The sequence below is a fragment of the Chelonoidis abingdonii genome, chromosome 18, assembly GCF_003597395.2.
Source record: "Chelonoidis abingdonii isolate Lonesome George chromosome 18, CheloAbing_2.0, whole genome shotgun sequence".
In the NCBI taxonomy this organism is placed as follows: domain Eukaryota; kingdom Metazoa; phylum Chordata; order Testudines; family Testudinidae; genus Chelonoidis; species Chelonoidis abingdonii.
Window position 1 is genome coordinate 4,501,830 of NC_133786.1, and position 16,342 is coordinate 4,518,171.

At 47.6% G+C, this 16,342-nt stretch overlaps 1 protein-coding gene across 2 annotated transcripts in view; it reads right to left on the reverse strand.

Moving 5' to 3' along the window:
- The window catches only part of KIRREL3 (kirre like nephrin family adhesion molecule 3), a 741,361-nt gene that overhangs the window by 82,963 nt on the left and 642,056 nt on the right, over window positions 1-16,342 (reverse strand). For both annotated transcript variants that reach the window (XM_032772016.2, XM_032772015.2), the window contains exon 10: window positions 5,611-5,737. In XM_032772016.2, the coding sequence (XP_032627907.1) occupies window positions 5,611-5,737 (127 nt within the window). The remainder of the gene's footprint in view (window positions 1-5,610; window positions 5,738-16,342) is intronic.

Below are 16,342 nucleotides of genomic sequence, written 5' to 3' on the forward strand. Positions count from 1 at the left end.
GCTATTAAATTGGTATTTTAAATCAGTGGGTTATCATATTTTCTTAAGTAGGAGCCTGTATAATTTTTATGCAAGTATTATATTCTGTATTTTCTTCTTTCTATATAAAGCTTCTTTCCAAAACTTGTGGAAGATTCTTTTTCTAGTAAGGCAAAAGCCAAGCTGTTGGTATTTTGCATCTCAATTGTCCTGAGGGAATAGAACGCTTATCTCTTGGGAAGCAGAGAAACAGTTTCTTGGTATCGCAGGCTAGACCAAGAGCAAGCCTGGGAAGGAGGGGGAAGGGGTTCTCTCTCCTGTTTTAGCCAAGGGATTGAATCTGGGGTCCTCCAGGGAAGGGTTGGGACACCAGAGAGAGGAAAGGGGGTCAGGCCCTATAAATCCCTGACCTGGTGGAGCCTATCAGATCTAAGCTGGAGATTAAGCTTAGAGGACTTCATGCTAGAACCTCATATTTGAACTCTAAGGTTCAAATCGAGGAATTATACTATGACAGACCCCCGTTCAGTTCTCCCCTCTGCCTGATGTGAGAATGGGATTTGGACAACGGTCTCCCACCGTGCTGGTGCAAGCCCTACCCACCACGCTAGAGAAGCAGCCTTGGTCTCTAGTTGGCCCAATGCTTAGTTAATTATTTTTCCACAGTGGAGCAGCTCCAGCAGGAGAGATGGAGTGACAGATATACACACCTCATAATATCGCACCCTCCAGTGCCTCAGGCATTCCCCTGAGAATTACAGTTCATCAATGGGGCACTGAGGTGTGCTAGAGGTTATAACGAAGGCTGCTCTCTAATTTCTTCCAGCTGTGAATCCCAAACAGAGAGCAGGGGCTCCCTGAAGCCGGGACATAGGCCCTATCTCACCTTCCTCTCCCGCTAAATACCCAATAGCCCAGTGGTGAGCGCACTCAGCCAGACCCAGCCTCTGCTGGATTTGGAGCAGGGACTTGTACTCCTGTCTCCCCGGCGAGTGCCTGGACTGCGCTCTCTGCCCCAGTGCGGACAAAGGGGACAGAGTCAACATGGCAGCTGCTAGCCTGGAGGTTAGGGTGCTGCAGTAGGGGATCTGGGTCCGAGTGCCTGTTTTGAATCAGGCAGAGAAGGGATTTGACCACATGTCGCTCATGTAGCAGGTTAAGGCACTAACCACTGGCCATTTCTTCCTCGGCTGGTTGTGAGACAGGGCTGGCCGGGGGTATGTGCCTCTCTCCAGGCACAGAAGCCCAAGCAAAGGGAGGTGCCTTCCACCAACTAGGACTTACCTGTCTCACTGTACTTGAGTGGCAGGGCTTAGGCCCTGCCCCTTCTATGGCATTTTCTGTTCCAATAGCTCAGGCAGCTCCTGGCTCAGCATGCTGGCTTCAGTGAATCCCTTTCTCAGGTGTCTAACTCTGCCCTGACATTATCTAGGGAGCCTGGGTAACTCACTTGGGGCTATGGATTCTGCTGGGCAGCAGGGCACCTAAATGTTAGATGTTGCAGTGCTAAGCCTAAGTCCCCGTTGTGGATCTAGCCCACAGTCCCTGCCCCAAGGAGTTTACAATCAGACAACAGACAACAGGTGGGCAGGCGGGGAGCCCACAGTCCCTGCCCCAAGGAGTTTACAATCGGACAACTGACAACAGGTGGGCAAGCAGGGGAGCCCAAGGTAGCAATGAAATGACTGTATTATAATCCTGATTTGGATCCAATTCAAAATATGAGATGCCAATTTTCTGTCAAAAACAACAGTGGGCCAGATTTTCTGAAGAGCTCAGAAGAGAGAGATTATACGATAGATAGAAGGGATGCATGGCGATCGATAGATAGATAGGCAGGCTCAAGCTGCCAAATTCAGATCTGGACACAGATTTCAAATAGCCCCACACTCGAGGGTTCTTGGGTCTGGGGCTTTGATCTGGGACATCAGCTGTTATTTTCTTTTGTGGTTCTTACTGTGGCATCTGGGTACCGTGTACGGAGAGGGGCCTCTTGCAGATGTCAGAGCCAGGTTCAGGTCTGGAACACCTCTAAAGTTCAGGGGCATTCCGATCAGCAGTTTTGCTTCAGGACCACCTTTCCGTGTGACACACAAGTGCCTCCAGTGGCAGCTTCTTATTCCGTTAACCCCATTTGTTCTCAAAGACCTGCTCACAAAGAGGTAAAACACAGCAGATTTGCTGCTACGTACACCCCTAATTTTGTGTGCTTATGCTAAGGAGCGGGCTAGGGAATCGAGTCCCAGCAGGTCTGCAAAGTCAAGAAGCCGAGGTGGGATATTTCCTGAGGAGCACCAACTTTATTTGTTCCCCTGTAAGCACTGCAATGTAAAAATCAAAGCTGGTTTCAGCTCCAGAGGACATAGGGGAAGCATTTCCCATCCCGCTCCCCACACACGTGGCTTTGGCACGTTACTCATTTGATCTGAATTCAGGGGGTGTATGTAACTGGTGGCAAGAGGCGAGAAGGTTCTCTGCTGTTTTTTTTAATTTGCTGCTGTGTGTCCTTCAAGTGATTTTAATTGTAATTAAAATCCAGCCGCCAAACGGGATGGAGAGTGCGAGAGCCTGTGGGCAGGGAGGAAGTCAAGGGAGTGGTTGGCTTTCCGTGGCCCTGGAGTTTTCTTCTTAGCATTATCTGCATTTCAAATTAAACTGTGCGGCTGGCTGTGCTGTTTCCCCTCGAGCTTGCTTTTCTTCATGACAATGAATTGGGCCTGAAGCCTGTTGTTTTGCCAGACTGGTGACAGACTATGCAAATTTCACGCTCTCTTTACACTGTTCCCAGTTAACGCAGCGCTGATCCTCCATGCAGCATAGTTCAGTGGACAGGGCATTAAACTGGGAGTCAGGAGACCTGGCTTGTCATGGACCTGTGGGGTGACCTTGGACAAGTCATGTCCTCACCACGTGCCTCAGTTTCTCCATTTATAAAATGGCGCTGAGACTTACCTTTCCTTTGTGAAGCACTGAGACACAAGAGTTACAAAGGGCTGTATAAGGGCTAGGGATTATTAAGTTCACTTGGGCTATTGTCAGTTACATCAAGGGCTAGATTCACGAGGGGAGGCGTGGGTGCCTAACTGCCATTTTAGGCACCACTGTCATTCACAGAACTCCTGCTCAGCTGACTCCTACCCCTGGAGGCACCCGTGGTGCTGCAGTTTCCACCGTTAAAGTCACAGAGGGGCCTGGGTATGAGCAGAGCCACCAAAGTCCTGGCACAACCCAACAGCTTGGCCTCTGTGGCACACCAAGGCCCTGGAGAGATTTATGAAGTAGGCGTTCCCCAGCCTATTTCACTTTTGGGGATCGATTTGGTAGTTACCTGAGTCCCCCTTGTGACTCTAGCTACCCCCCAAGTACTTGGGGGTGAGAAAAAGTGAAGAAAAGCTAGAGAACGGTCTAGACTGGGATCCAGGCTCAATTCCCTGCTCTGCAGGCCATGACTCTGCCACTTTTTCCTATTTGACCATGGGCAAGTCATTTAGGCTCACAATTCACTGCTTACTATGGCACCTAAATACCTTTGAGGATCTGAGCCTCAGTGTTTAAGTTTCCCACTGTACAACAGAGATTGCACTGCCCTACCTCCCAGGATAATGGTTATCCTCACAGCTGTGAGGATAAATACATTAAAGATTGCGAGGGGCTCAGATATCCTAGTGATGGGAACCAGATAAGTAATGCAGATAGAAAGAAAAAACCTCCCACAGCTAATAGATACATAAACCTCTTTTAGCTAAAAGTACACTTTGCAATTCAGAAGAGACTTTAACCCAAGGATCTCCACTTATTTTACAGAGGCTACATTAAATCAATCTCACCCCATTATCATCGGTATTATTGACAATGGGACAGGTGCCTTTCATACCCAGGCCATTGGCCGAAATCCATTCCTAGATGGTAGTGACAGAAAGCAGTTGCCATCTGATAGCAGTTTGGTAGCCTATGGGAAATGCATTTAAAGGATTCAGCCAGAAGCTAGTGTCCACACTGTAAGAATCATTGCTGGAAGGTTCAGAAAGGCCATGGAGTCTGAGTTCTTCCACTCCTCGAGTGAAGGCAGTTTGAGGTGCCTTGACAGTATAATGGAGTCAGGGGATGCCGGTGTTCCTTTGATTTGAAGGATAAATTCAGATTGGGATTCTCAAAAAAGCCTAAGAGGGTTAGATGCCTAAATACCATTTGATTTCAGGTCTCCGTGTCTCAAGTCAGTACCTTTCACGAGCACTGAATTCTCAGGATAGCCGTTGCTGCATTTTGAAAGTTCAGTGATTGGCTAAGCATCATTGGCCGATCCCGACTGCTCTGGGCTGGAATCAGAACCAGGTTTCTTGTGTGATATTCTCTATCCTCTTGCACGGGTTTGTGTCAGGAGCATCCCACAAACAACTAAATTAGCTGTTACCACTCTAGAAAGAGACCTTGGCGTTACCATGGATAATTTTCTGAAAACTTCAGCTCAATGCGCAGCTGCGGTCAAAAAGGCTAGCAGAATGGTTAGGAACTATTACAAAAAGGAATAGCAAATAAAACAGAAAATATCGTAATGCCACTATATAAATCCATGGTGCACCCACATCTTGAATACTGTGTCCAGTTCCAATCACTCCATCTCAAAAAGGATAGAGTGGAACTGGAGAAAGTTCAGAGAAGACGACAAAGCTGATGAAGAGTACGGAATGGCTTCCGCATGAAAATATTAGGGCAATTCAGCTTAGAAAAGAGACGACGAAGGGGAGATATGATAGAGATCTATAAAATCATGACTGGTGTGGAAACAGTGAATAGGGAAGTGTTATTTACCCTGTCCCACAAAACCAACAGCAGGGTCACGTGATGAAATTAATAGGCAGCAGGCTTAATACAAACAAGAGGAAGCATTTTGTCACACAACACACAATTGACTGGTGGAACTCGTTGCGATCGCCAAAGTATAACTGAGTTCAAAAAAGAACTAGATAAGTTCATAGAGGATAGGCCTATCAATGGCTATTAGCCAAGAAGGTCAGGGATACAACCCCATGCTCACGTGGTCGTAAATCTCTGAATGCCAGAAGCCAGGAGTGGAAGACAGGGATGGTTCGCTCCAACTGGCCTGTTCTGTAAACTCCCCCTGAAGCTCTGGTACTGGCCACTGGTGGAGAAAGAATACTGGGCTAGATGGAGCATCGGTCTGACCCAGTATGGCCATTTTTATGTGCTTAAACAGGATACATTTCCTTGGGTATCCCAAACTAGGTAGCATGAGAGGGTGAAGATTCACAGAAAAAAAGTGAATCATATTGTTTCAATCATTAGGAAAAATGAAGTTTGATCTTGGAGCAAACTTCCAGCCTGGACATTTATCTTACCTGCACGGGCTCAGCCCATCCCTAGATAAGAACTCAGCGGTGTTTCCATAATGCCATGAATCCATTTGTCCCTCTGAGGTACAATCAACACAGTGTCCATAGGAAGTGGAGCAATTACAAAATGTCTGGTTAGGAACCTTGCAGGTCTATCTCAGGATGGCATTTGCCCTCCGAGTGAAACCTGCACACCATGAGCTATTAATTTAACAGGGACAAAACAGCGAGGCTCTCTCATCACTTTCCAACAGAATAATGATAAAGAGATGTCAGGTACCGTTGACAGTCAGAGACATCTCCCGTTCACCGGCGCCCACCCGCGGAACCACTGCTCGGCAGACGTATTTCCCCGCATCCTCCTGGCGGACACTTTTTAATATTAATGTGTTCTCGTTGCTCAGAACCTGAAAGAGAGAAAAGGCATGTGTTAAAGAAGGGCAATGCAGATTTGTCCAGAAACGTGAATGTGTTGTGAAAAACCAGAGAAACATTTACAGTCCAGTGTTCAGGGGCTCAGCACCAAAGATCCAGGTTTGCTATAAATGTAACCCTGTTCATCAGAGCTGGGTGGGAAATGGCTTTCCCATCTTGCGTATATTTTTAAGAGTTCAAAATTTGTTCTTATCCCAAATCAGGACAAAAAGTTGAAGTCTCAAAATTTTTCACGAACCAAAGAACTGAATTTTTCTTCAGTTCAAGTAAATCAAAATGTTTTGTTTGGATAATTTCAAAATATTTTCTCTCTTTCTGTTTACACCTTCCCCCTCCCAACTTTTTTCCGTCTAATTAGCTTAAATTTGGAAATAAAAAGTCATTTCCAGACTGGAAAACTAGAATTTTTTGTTTAGACAATTTTGCAACTCTTTTTCCAAAAATGTTTTGTCAGGAGATTCTTTGAAATTGACCCTGTTTCACAAACAGTTTTGGTTTCAAAGTGCTGGCATTTTTCAATGAACAAATGTTTTATTCAAACATTTTGGATCAGCACTAATGCTAATATAGTGTAACTCTCTGTCCCACTCTAGCGACTCGACCATATACAGCATATATAAATATACAGACTCTGTTACTGCCTCCCAGCAAAGAGACTAGTCGTTGGTTCATTCACAGAATAATTCTAAAAAGAATGTTATTTGTTAAAAGTGTTCAAGCCCAAAGGCTTGGGTGCTGCATAGAAACGATAACTAGAACTGGCTGCCAGAAAAAGAGAAAAACAACACAAGCATACACAATTTCTTAATGGTCGGGGAGATGTCTTCCCATTTTTCAAAATTTGAGTTTTTAAATTTCAAAATTCGAAACTTTCCATTAGCTCTAAAGTTGGTGAAGACGCAGGGGGAAATGTTTTGCACATATTATGTTTAATTTGTTCCTCTTTTTATCCTAAAATTTAATAATTCAAAATGGTCACCGTTTCGAAATCTGAAACATTTCCACTAATTTTAAGAATGACTAAATCTAGGAAAATTTGCAAAGAACTGATCACCCAATAATTTGTCCGAGACTCAGAAAGTCTTTGTAACCCCCACACCCAACCACACTACGTACTCCCTACAAAACACAGATTGACAAAGGAATCAGAGAGGTCTGCAATGTTGACTAGAAAGATGCCACACGTGAACTTTGCGGAGCATTAGAGCGGAGTGCATTCCTGAATGGCAGGCCCTGGGCTGTGAACAGCCAACCTGCCACCTCCTTGAGAGTAACGTCAGCCCTGTTGCCTTGAAGCAGTTGGCCTTACAGGTATTTTGCCTCAATACTATTCAAAGCCTGATATAAATGTAACCCAGAATAACAGAGTGTGGCTCCTTGTGTCCCTCTAGTAGCTGGGTCATGGATAGCAGACCACTAGTCTGCTACTGTCTCTCAACTCAGACACTAGTGTTTCAGCTCATGCTTTTAGATTTTACACACCTGTGTTCCATCCCACAAATGACTGAGCATGGGTGTCATCACATAAGGATGACTTTGCTAGTCTAGCAGAGGCTTGTTCATCCATTGCTACCGTAGTGCTTTGTCATTAGCACTGGCTACCCAACAAGCAAAGGTGACAGCTGACAGGTATAGCCTCAGTGCGCTCCAACCAACCACGGGCCATGCCGTCTCACGGTAGGCTCACTGACTGAAATATAGTGCCAACGAGAGCCACCAGACATAATGGATGGCCTTAGCTGGAGAAGCCCTGTGTCAGAGGCATGCCAGCTGGAGGATTTCACGCTACCCGTGTGTCCCTGGCCTGTGGCTAGGCATGTGCACAAAGCATGCAGTGCCACACCTCTGTGCCTGCCCAAACTTGGAGCTGGTAGGAACAGCAGGCATGAGCACAGTAGGTATTGGCTGTTCATAGAATCTGCACTCTTGGTACATGACTAGAAACATTTGCAGCTTGAGGTTGAAATGTTACTGCATGAACTGCACTCTTGGGAAGTGGAGGTCCCACATGTGGAGTGGAGTCTATTCCCCCCATGATGTGACAGCAAACAAGTAGATGTAATTATGTTTTATATTCTCTGCACGATCTGTAACTCCTATTAGTGCCAATGCAAGTGAGGCCAGTGTGCTGAGGAAAGAGCAAATCCCAGCGTGTGTTCTGCATGCTTTGCTGGTCAAGCTAATGACCTTAGAACGTGCCCCTTTCTGTCACATCATAGGGACACTTTAATACTCTGGAAGCTAGGCAGGAGGGAAATCAAATGAGTTCATTGATGCATTTGCGAAGATGCAGTCACAGAACTTTTCACCCAAGGATCTCAAAGCATCTTCCAAACACTAACTCAGCCTGATGGCAGGCTACGAGCGAGGGATTATTATCCCTATTTTGCAAACAGTGAACCTCGGATGGGCGCGAGATAACATCAATGGCAGAGCTGGGAAAAGAACCCAGGAGCCTTAATTCTCAGGCCCTGTTCTAACCACTAGTTTGCACTCTCTCCCTAACTAAACAGGGCCACACTCTCAGAAATTGGGGGAAGAGTGGGGCTGCCACTAAACCACCTATTCCAAAGCCCAGGGTCAGAGGAAGAGCAGAATCATGTGCTACCCGTTACGTGCAAGCTGTTGTTTTGAGATCTTCTTTCCTGGCAATTTGGGGTTTGCATCAGCCTACTGTCTTTGACCCTTCCCCAGAAACATGCCGAAAGCTGGAACGTTCGACGCGCTGCCCTACTGCCCATCGCTGCAATTAGCAGGTTTATTAAAAATGGAAAAGTGCTGAAGCAAAGCAGGCTGATGCAGGCCATCAGCAAAATCCCAGCACCTGCAGCATTCAGAAATGTGATGAGTCTAAACCAAATAGTGGCTTTGGAGTCAAGTATTTCTAGTTACCTTTGGAGGCAGCTCATGCCAATGGCTAATTTCCCACCTATACAACCGAATCTGTCGGGGTGGGCAGGTTGCCAAAGGGGACTGGTGACAATTTTTCTCAGTAGCTGGGCGGGACCTCCGCACACAGGCCGGAGAGATGCAGTGCCTGTTCTGCTCTCCCTGCTGACAGTCAGCTCTTTGTTTCTTTTTACCGTTTTGGTGCATTTGCTTTGAGGGCTGTGACGAACTGGGACTGTTCTTAATGTTTGCTCTGAACACTGTGTTGGTGCCTCAGTGTCCCCTATGCAGTTCTTAAGTATCTAGGTGGTGGGAAAGGTGCTCTTGTGTTGCTACAGAGGAAGGGGCCAGTGCCCTCTAAATGCTGGACTCTGTCTCCTAGCACTGCTGGGCCTGGGCCTCCTTCTGCAAAGTGCCAACTGAAAGTGTTGGAGACAAGGGATCACGGTGACTTACCTGGCCCGGGAAAGAGCTGAGCAGGAGGAGGGGCTGGAGGGGGTGGTTAGTCTGCGAGCTTGCTGGGGACAAAGGAGGTGAAGTGCAGACCTAGGGGTCTGGCATCCTCATGCCCCCCGAATGGACCCGGCCGAGGGTTCTGGTTCGCTGTATTCTATAAGATCTGTTTTGACTCTGTTCTGTCATCGATAAAGCCTCTGTTTTGCTGGCTAAGAGTCAGTCTGGACTGCGAAGTGGGGTGTGCAGAACTCTGTGGCTTCCCCAGGACCCCGCCTGGTGGGCTCGCTGATGGGGAAGCACAGGAGGGGCAGAGGATGCTAATGCTCCAAGGAGAGACCCAGGAGGTGAAGACGTGTGAGCTTCTTGCCCTGAAACAAGTCTGTCCTCCGATGGGCAGAGGAGGCTCCCAAAGTCCTGCCTGGCTTTGTGGGAAGCTGTTCCAGAGCATCGCCCGGGGACTCCGTTGACACGGCACATTCAGCACAATCAGTTATTGCCACTGTGCGGGTTGTGATCTTACAGCCAGTTCCTCCAGTTGTTCTGGGAATTTACATGGCTGCTTAGCAAAACACTACTCCCCTGCAGCGTTATACATACAGCGAAGGCACGTTCATTTCAACACCTCCGTGTTAGGGAACTGCCCGATCAGACTTAGTCTTCTTTTAAAATCCCGGCCTGGTGTGAGGATTTCTATGATATTTCAGCAGCATGTCTGAGCTGCGCAAGGTTCTCCTATCCCTGAGCACGTTTCCATGGCTGTTATCCCCAGATCTCTCTAGCTGCTTGGGCTAGGGCAGGAGTTGCCTACTGGCACCTCATTCTGACGTCTTACTGAGATTGAAGGTACTCACTATGACCTCAGTGAGCAGTGCGAGAAATTCTGGTTCCATTTAGGTGGGACAAGGACATAGGATTACAGATAAATGCTGGGCTGCATCAGACCAAAGGTTCACCAGCCGAATTGGTTCCCGTCTCTGACAGTGACCAGACCCAGCTGTTTGATGAAAGGGAAAGAGTAAAGAGCCTTACAGTAGATGATATGGGAGAACCTGCCCTCTGTAAATGTCACATCCTGACCCCTAATGTTAGAGACCTGAAGCATGAGATTTAGTCTCTTCCCAGACTCATTATTTTAGCTTTAATTACTCTCAAGCTGGATAGTCCTGCTTGAATGTGTATGTCCAATCCCGTTTGAACCTTGCTGAATTCTTGGCCTCAGTGACAATAAGTGATTCTCAGTTTGGGGGTGGACTGAAAAAATTAAAAAAAAAAAAAAAAAAAAGGCAGTTTGGTTTGAACTGAAACTTAATTTTTTTTTGTTCGACTTGAAATGGTTTTTTTGGTTGGCTTTTCATTGAAAACATCAGAAAATAACCCAAAACTCAACCTCCCCTTTTATTAAATAAAGCTCAATTTTGAAACGGCTGAATCAAATCGTTTCAACTTTTTCCAGTCTTATTTTTTGACCCAAATGATTTGCCAATTTCAACCCACATTCACTAACAGCTGTGGTGACACAAAAATATCTTTTCCAGCCAATTGACTGTTCACTAAAAAAAAATGGCTCAGCTCTAACCCCGTGGCAGAGAGTTCCACAGTCCAATCACACATTGTGTGAAAAAGTATTTCCTTTTCTCAGTTGCCTGGCTCCGCATGAGGGCCCTGTTAACACTTCAAATCCCTTCAAATGCAGCTCTGCACACGAGCCAACAATCCCCTCTGTCAAATCCATCAATTCTCCACTCCTCCATCAGTTCCTCCACATCAAACCCCGCAGCTCCTCCTGCTCTCCAGCCCACAAATCCATCCATCCCCTTTGACAAATCCATCAACACCCCTGCTGCCTTGCAAATCCCTCAGCTCCCCCCTGAGCTCGCCCTGTACTGCCCTCTTTCTGGCTTAACTGTTTTCCCTTCTCCTGTCCGTCTGGCTCCAGTCTCCTCTCCTGGATTTCCTGCCCCCTTTCTCCACTATCTCTCTCCCCACGCTTCGGGAGAGACTGTGGATCTTCTTCCTTCTGCTCCCAAGGTACCGCAAACCAAGGGGTAGATTCCCTCCCAAAGCTCAGCCTTGCTGGAGGGAAGCAGCCATTCCCCTGCTGTGCCTGCTGCTGGCCTGTGCTGTGTGGCTGAGTGGCTGTACTGGTGGTGGGATAAGATGGGATGGGGGAAGATGGCACTGGGAACTGCTGCTCTCCTCTCCTGCCCCATTTAGGGCTGAGAGTTTGTGTGTGTGTTGGGGGGGGGGGAGAGACACTGTCATCCCCCTGACTGCAGGCTGGGGGGAAAATGCTCCCATTCCCAGCTCTCCCATAGTCACCCCCGTGCTCATGAGTCAGGATTGCAGGAAAAGGTGCTTGACTGGCAGCCCTGGAGTCCTCCAACCAGACAAAGAATAGAGCACGGGCAGCAGCAGTGAAAGCTTCCCTGCCTAACGAGTGTGTCAGTGTGTCGGATCTCCCAGCTCCTGATCCTGCTGTTGTTCACCACGCCGCAGCCCCCCACTAAGATCCACCAGAGGGAGCCTCATCTGGTGGGCCAAGTTAGTGCCGTCAGCATGGGCTCTGCTCTGGTGAACCCCAGGAACTCTGCTGAAACCTCTGCTCCTTGAGCAGCTTGGCCTGCCAGCCTCCTTTATGCTATGCCCCTCCGCCACCAGCCCACAGAGGGAGGGTTTAAGTGCCGCTGCTTGGGAAGGAGAGAGACATAGCCTCTGGCCGAAACGTCACTGGAGTGGAGCCCTAGTTTGATAGTCCATTGGACTCACTCTGTTGAACTTAATGGTCCTGGGGAAGCTGGGATCAATGGGGATTTGCGTGTGGACATGAGGGTCTGGTTGGTGGTCGTAGCCAAGGAGGCAGGTGGTTCAGTGTGGCAGGGGATCCAGGGATGTGGGGAACTGGGCCAACCAGGCACCAGAGGGGCTAAATACAGAGCAAGCCTTGAGGCTCTGGTTCCATATTTCACTGCAGGTGCCGGAAGCCAGCTGCCCATCTGAATAAGCATCACCTGTCAACTCCCCTTGGAGTAAATGGAAGCAGTTCTGACAAATAACGCTAATGTCTGTATTAGTTTAAACCAGCCTGAGATGATGTCTAGAGCTGTGTGGGCCTTGAAATGCTCCACACCTGCCATTCGTTATCAAGGGGGAGCCAAAGAAAAGGGGAGACTGCACGTATGAACTGCTGGATCAAGTCATTTTTAACGCTCCTGACTCCTACAGCACGGAACAGATTTACTGCTGTCTTCCTCAGCCTGGCAGCTAAGGGTTGCAAATTGATAGCAAAAGGATTTAAACTCCACTACGACTGCAAATCTCAGTGTAACCTCAGCTACAGAGTTTTTACCTGCGCCTCCACAATATTTATTAATATTGGGCACTGAAAATGGGCTAGGTGCTATGTAATCCAGAACAGAAAGAACCCCCCTGCCTGAGACAGGATCAGATAGACCTGTATATATCTAGGGCAGAATTACATGCTGATGCATGTTGGGTTCTAAGCATTTTTGAAAATCTGCCCATTATGTAGGTGCCTAGGTGGGAGCTGGGATCTTTTGAAAATCTGGTCTTTTGTTTATAGCAGGAGTGGCAGTACTTGCTCTAATTAAGGCCATATAATGGTTTTAGTTCTAACCACTTTTCCATTGCGTATAACTTCCTGAAACTACTACTTTACAGGTTTATATTCGCCATGCATGGTCATGCATAGATACACAGATGCTTCTTCCATATAGCTTGTTCTCTAAATGACTTGTACACCCCCATGGAAAACTACATTACCCATTCAGACTATTACTTTTTTTCTATGTTCTAATAATGATAAATAATAATAAAATCAGCTTCAGATAAGAACGCTGCCTAGTGCTTATTGACTGACTGGGCTTTTTCAGCCTGTCATGACTTTCCAGAAAATGGCCTTTGTTGTGGTCCTTACTGGCTGAATAAACACCCCAACGTATGCTGAGTGTGGATGTCCACCTGGTGACAAATGCACTGCAGATACACATGCCATTCTTCCTCTGGTGCACTGGTAGCTTGCTGGCAATGGAGTGGAGAAGTGTCATGTGACGGGTCTTTAATTGCCCAGGACTGCCGACCTCACAGTCTTTATGGGCTGGGCTGGTGTAAATCAGTGTTACCCCATTGACATCAATGAAGATGGTTTATACTTGCTCTGTAACTGGCCCATGGCTTGTGGGTGTGCTCTCAGGGCTGTTTTACTAGCAAACGCAGTGTTCCATCTGCTGCAGTAAGGGGTCATAGGGACAAAGGCATTGCCAGCATGGATCAGACCCAAAGACCATCTAGTTAAGCGTCCTGTCTTTGACAGTGGCCAACAGCAGAAGCTTCAGAGGAAGGCGTAAGAACCCCACAATAGCAGATGTGGGATAATCTCCCCTGCTCATAGTCCCATCCTGGTCTCTGTTAGTCAGAGATCTGCTGAAACCCAGAAGGATGAGGTTTAATATCCCTCCCTGAATTTGCTGTTATCAGTTGCTCTGGATATTCTTGACAGCCATACCAGAGAATGGGACTCAGAACTCTTGTTTCTATCCCCATCTGCGCTGCTGGCTCTGTTTGACCTGAGCCAAATTGCACGCAGCCACATTTCCGGAAGAAGCCCTTCTGCTTTTGGGAGTCTCACTTTCCAGGTGCCCAGATTGAGCCTCTCTGGGACTAATTTTCAGAGACACGAGCACAAACCCACAAAGCCAGCTGAAGTCAACAGAAGATGCAAGCGCTCAGCACCTTGGGGGAAAAATGGTGGCAGTAGCATGCAGTTTGCTGCCATCTCATTGCTTACTCTGCAGCTGTGTGCTACCCCTTCCCCCACCGTCTTGTCTATTTAGATTTTAAGCTCGGTCGGGGCAGGGGCCATCTACTGCTCTGTGTGTGTGCAGCACCTAACCCAATGGGCCCTCAGCTGGCCCTTAGGCACGGCTCTAATAAACACGATTAACAACGATAATAATTTGAGCTGGGACAGTGATCACCTTTGAAAAAGTGGCTTTAATGTCTTTCTGCTGCTTCTTTAGCTTCACTGCATCAGCCTTCCCAGCTGCAAAGCAAGGATAACAATCCCTACAACCTCCCCAGTCTGGATCATCCGTGATTAGTGTTCATGCAGCATGTTAAACTTTTTACAGTGGGACAGATCCTGACTTTCAGACCTCCAGCTGACAAAGCAAGACTTTGGCTGGAGTCAGGACTTCAGTGTTTCACCCTTAATCTTAAAGCTTCCAATCCCTGATTATGAGAAATTCAGCTATCCCAAGGTCAGAAAGGACCATTGTGATCATCTAGTCTGACCTCCTGCACAACACAGGCCACAGAACAGCACCAGAATATTTCCTGTTTGAACAAGAACAGATCTTTTAGGGAAAAAAAATCCAATCCTAATGTAAAAATTGCTAGTGATGGCGAATCCACTATAGCCCTTGGTGAGTTGTTCCCAAGATACAAAGGAGTGAATGAATTCAACTCAAGATGCCCTTGTGTGTCTGGTGATTATCTAGGAATCCTCAAACGAGCAGTCTTAAATAACACTGAAGCAGCTGAACATCTTGTACACCCTTAAATATTAGGGGTGAAAATCCTGCAGTCAATGTGGTCAATGGCCATTCCTCCATTGACTTCAGTGGGGCTTGGATTTCACAGCAGAAGGGGGGTGGTGTCTCTGAGTTGGTGGGTCTGGGGAGTTTGTAGCATGATTAGCAGTGGGAGAACCCAGCACTCCTTCAAGGACTTGTCCTCCCAGATGAGAAGCTATCCTTGCTGGCTTCTGCAAATACTCGGGTTGACTACACTGGAAGCTATTCAGGGTGAGCCTGCAGCTCTTCAGTCATCCCCGGCGTAGAGTGCTGGGCAAACAGTGGGTGCTCAGGTTTTACTGGCATGCCCGCAGAACAAGAGGAAGCACAGAGCTCTGACGACGTTGGGAGTGTGAATGGTTCCTCTGGAAGCCGAAATGTGTGAGAGCCTATCTGGAACATAGTTAACTTGCAGGCTGAGTTGCCAATGGAGATTAGCAAATTCCCAGGCTGCTCCCAGGTCTTTTTTCTGTGGAGGTTCCCAGCATTTCTCCAGCAAGGCTGGCAGGTCCCTGCTTGCTGATTGGTGTGTGCAAGGGTGACTCCAGCAACTCTGCTAACAGCTCAGAAAATGGAGTAGGCAAAGCTGAGCTTTGCAGAGCTGAGATGGCCTGGGAGCACCTCGTAGCAGGTGTTCAGATAAGTGCTGCGAGGTGAATGCGGTTCATAGGGTATGAGGCCAGACAGGGCAATTCTGATCATCCAGCCTGATCACCAATGAATTGCACTCAGCTGCTCCTGCCTGCAGTCCATAGGCCTGGCTGAGCTAGAGCCTCCCATTGAAAGAGGTCTTTCTCAAATGCCACCATACCAGCTTGTGAAATCTCACCACTGCCCTCAAGGGTCTGTTACCCAGGAGCAGGCAGAGCGATTTTCTTTGTTCATGTGGTTCACTCCACTTCTCTGTGTCCCTGGCTGGAAGATGCTCCCTGTATGGAGCCACGCAGCAGGAAGGTGATGGCTATTGCCCATTGACACGAGGTTTCAGGGCTTGAAAGCCAGACACGGCAGGGGAGTAACAGAATCATAGGACTGGAAGGGACCTCAAGAGGTCATCTGGCTCAGTCCCCTGCACTCATGGCAGGATTAAGTATTATAGTCAGCAATCACTGGACAAGAGGTGGAGGAGGGAAAACGGTATTTCTTAGTCTTAAATTACATCTGCTCTGAGGCTCCTTCTGAAATCCAGAGAGAGAAAGAGACAGCCACTGCGCTAGCTACCTGAGTGTGGAGGTGGCCAGATGGCCATATGACTCTCCACTGTTAAAGGCCTAGAGATTTCACGCTCGCCTAGGACAGCACAACCAAGAGAAACAGCCAGTGCTTCAATCCCCAACTTTGGGGAACTACATCACTTCACAATGGGCTCCATCATTTCCCCCATCAGCCGCTCTGGATTTATTGCACTGTCCAGAGTCCAGGCTTAAGACACCAGTTTGTAGCTTCGAAGCATCAGCCACGTAGAGGCTTAGCCATGGCTTTCCAGGCCTGGGAAGGAGTGATCACAATGTTAAACACGTAGATGATTTATAAAGTGCTACCTGCCAGCGAGAGGTTAACTGCAGTTTTGGCCTCTGCTTAACCCAGATGCCTCTTATAATGTGAGTCAATTCTGCTTCTATTAGGGCTACTTTATGAAGA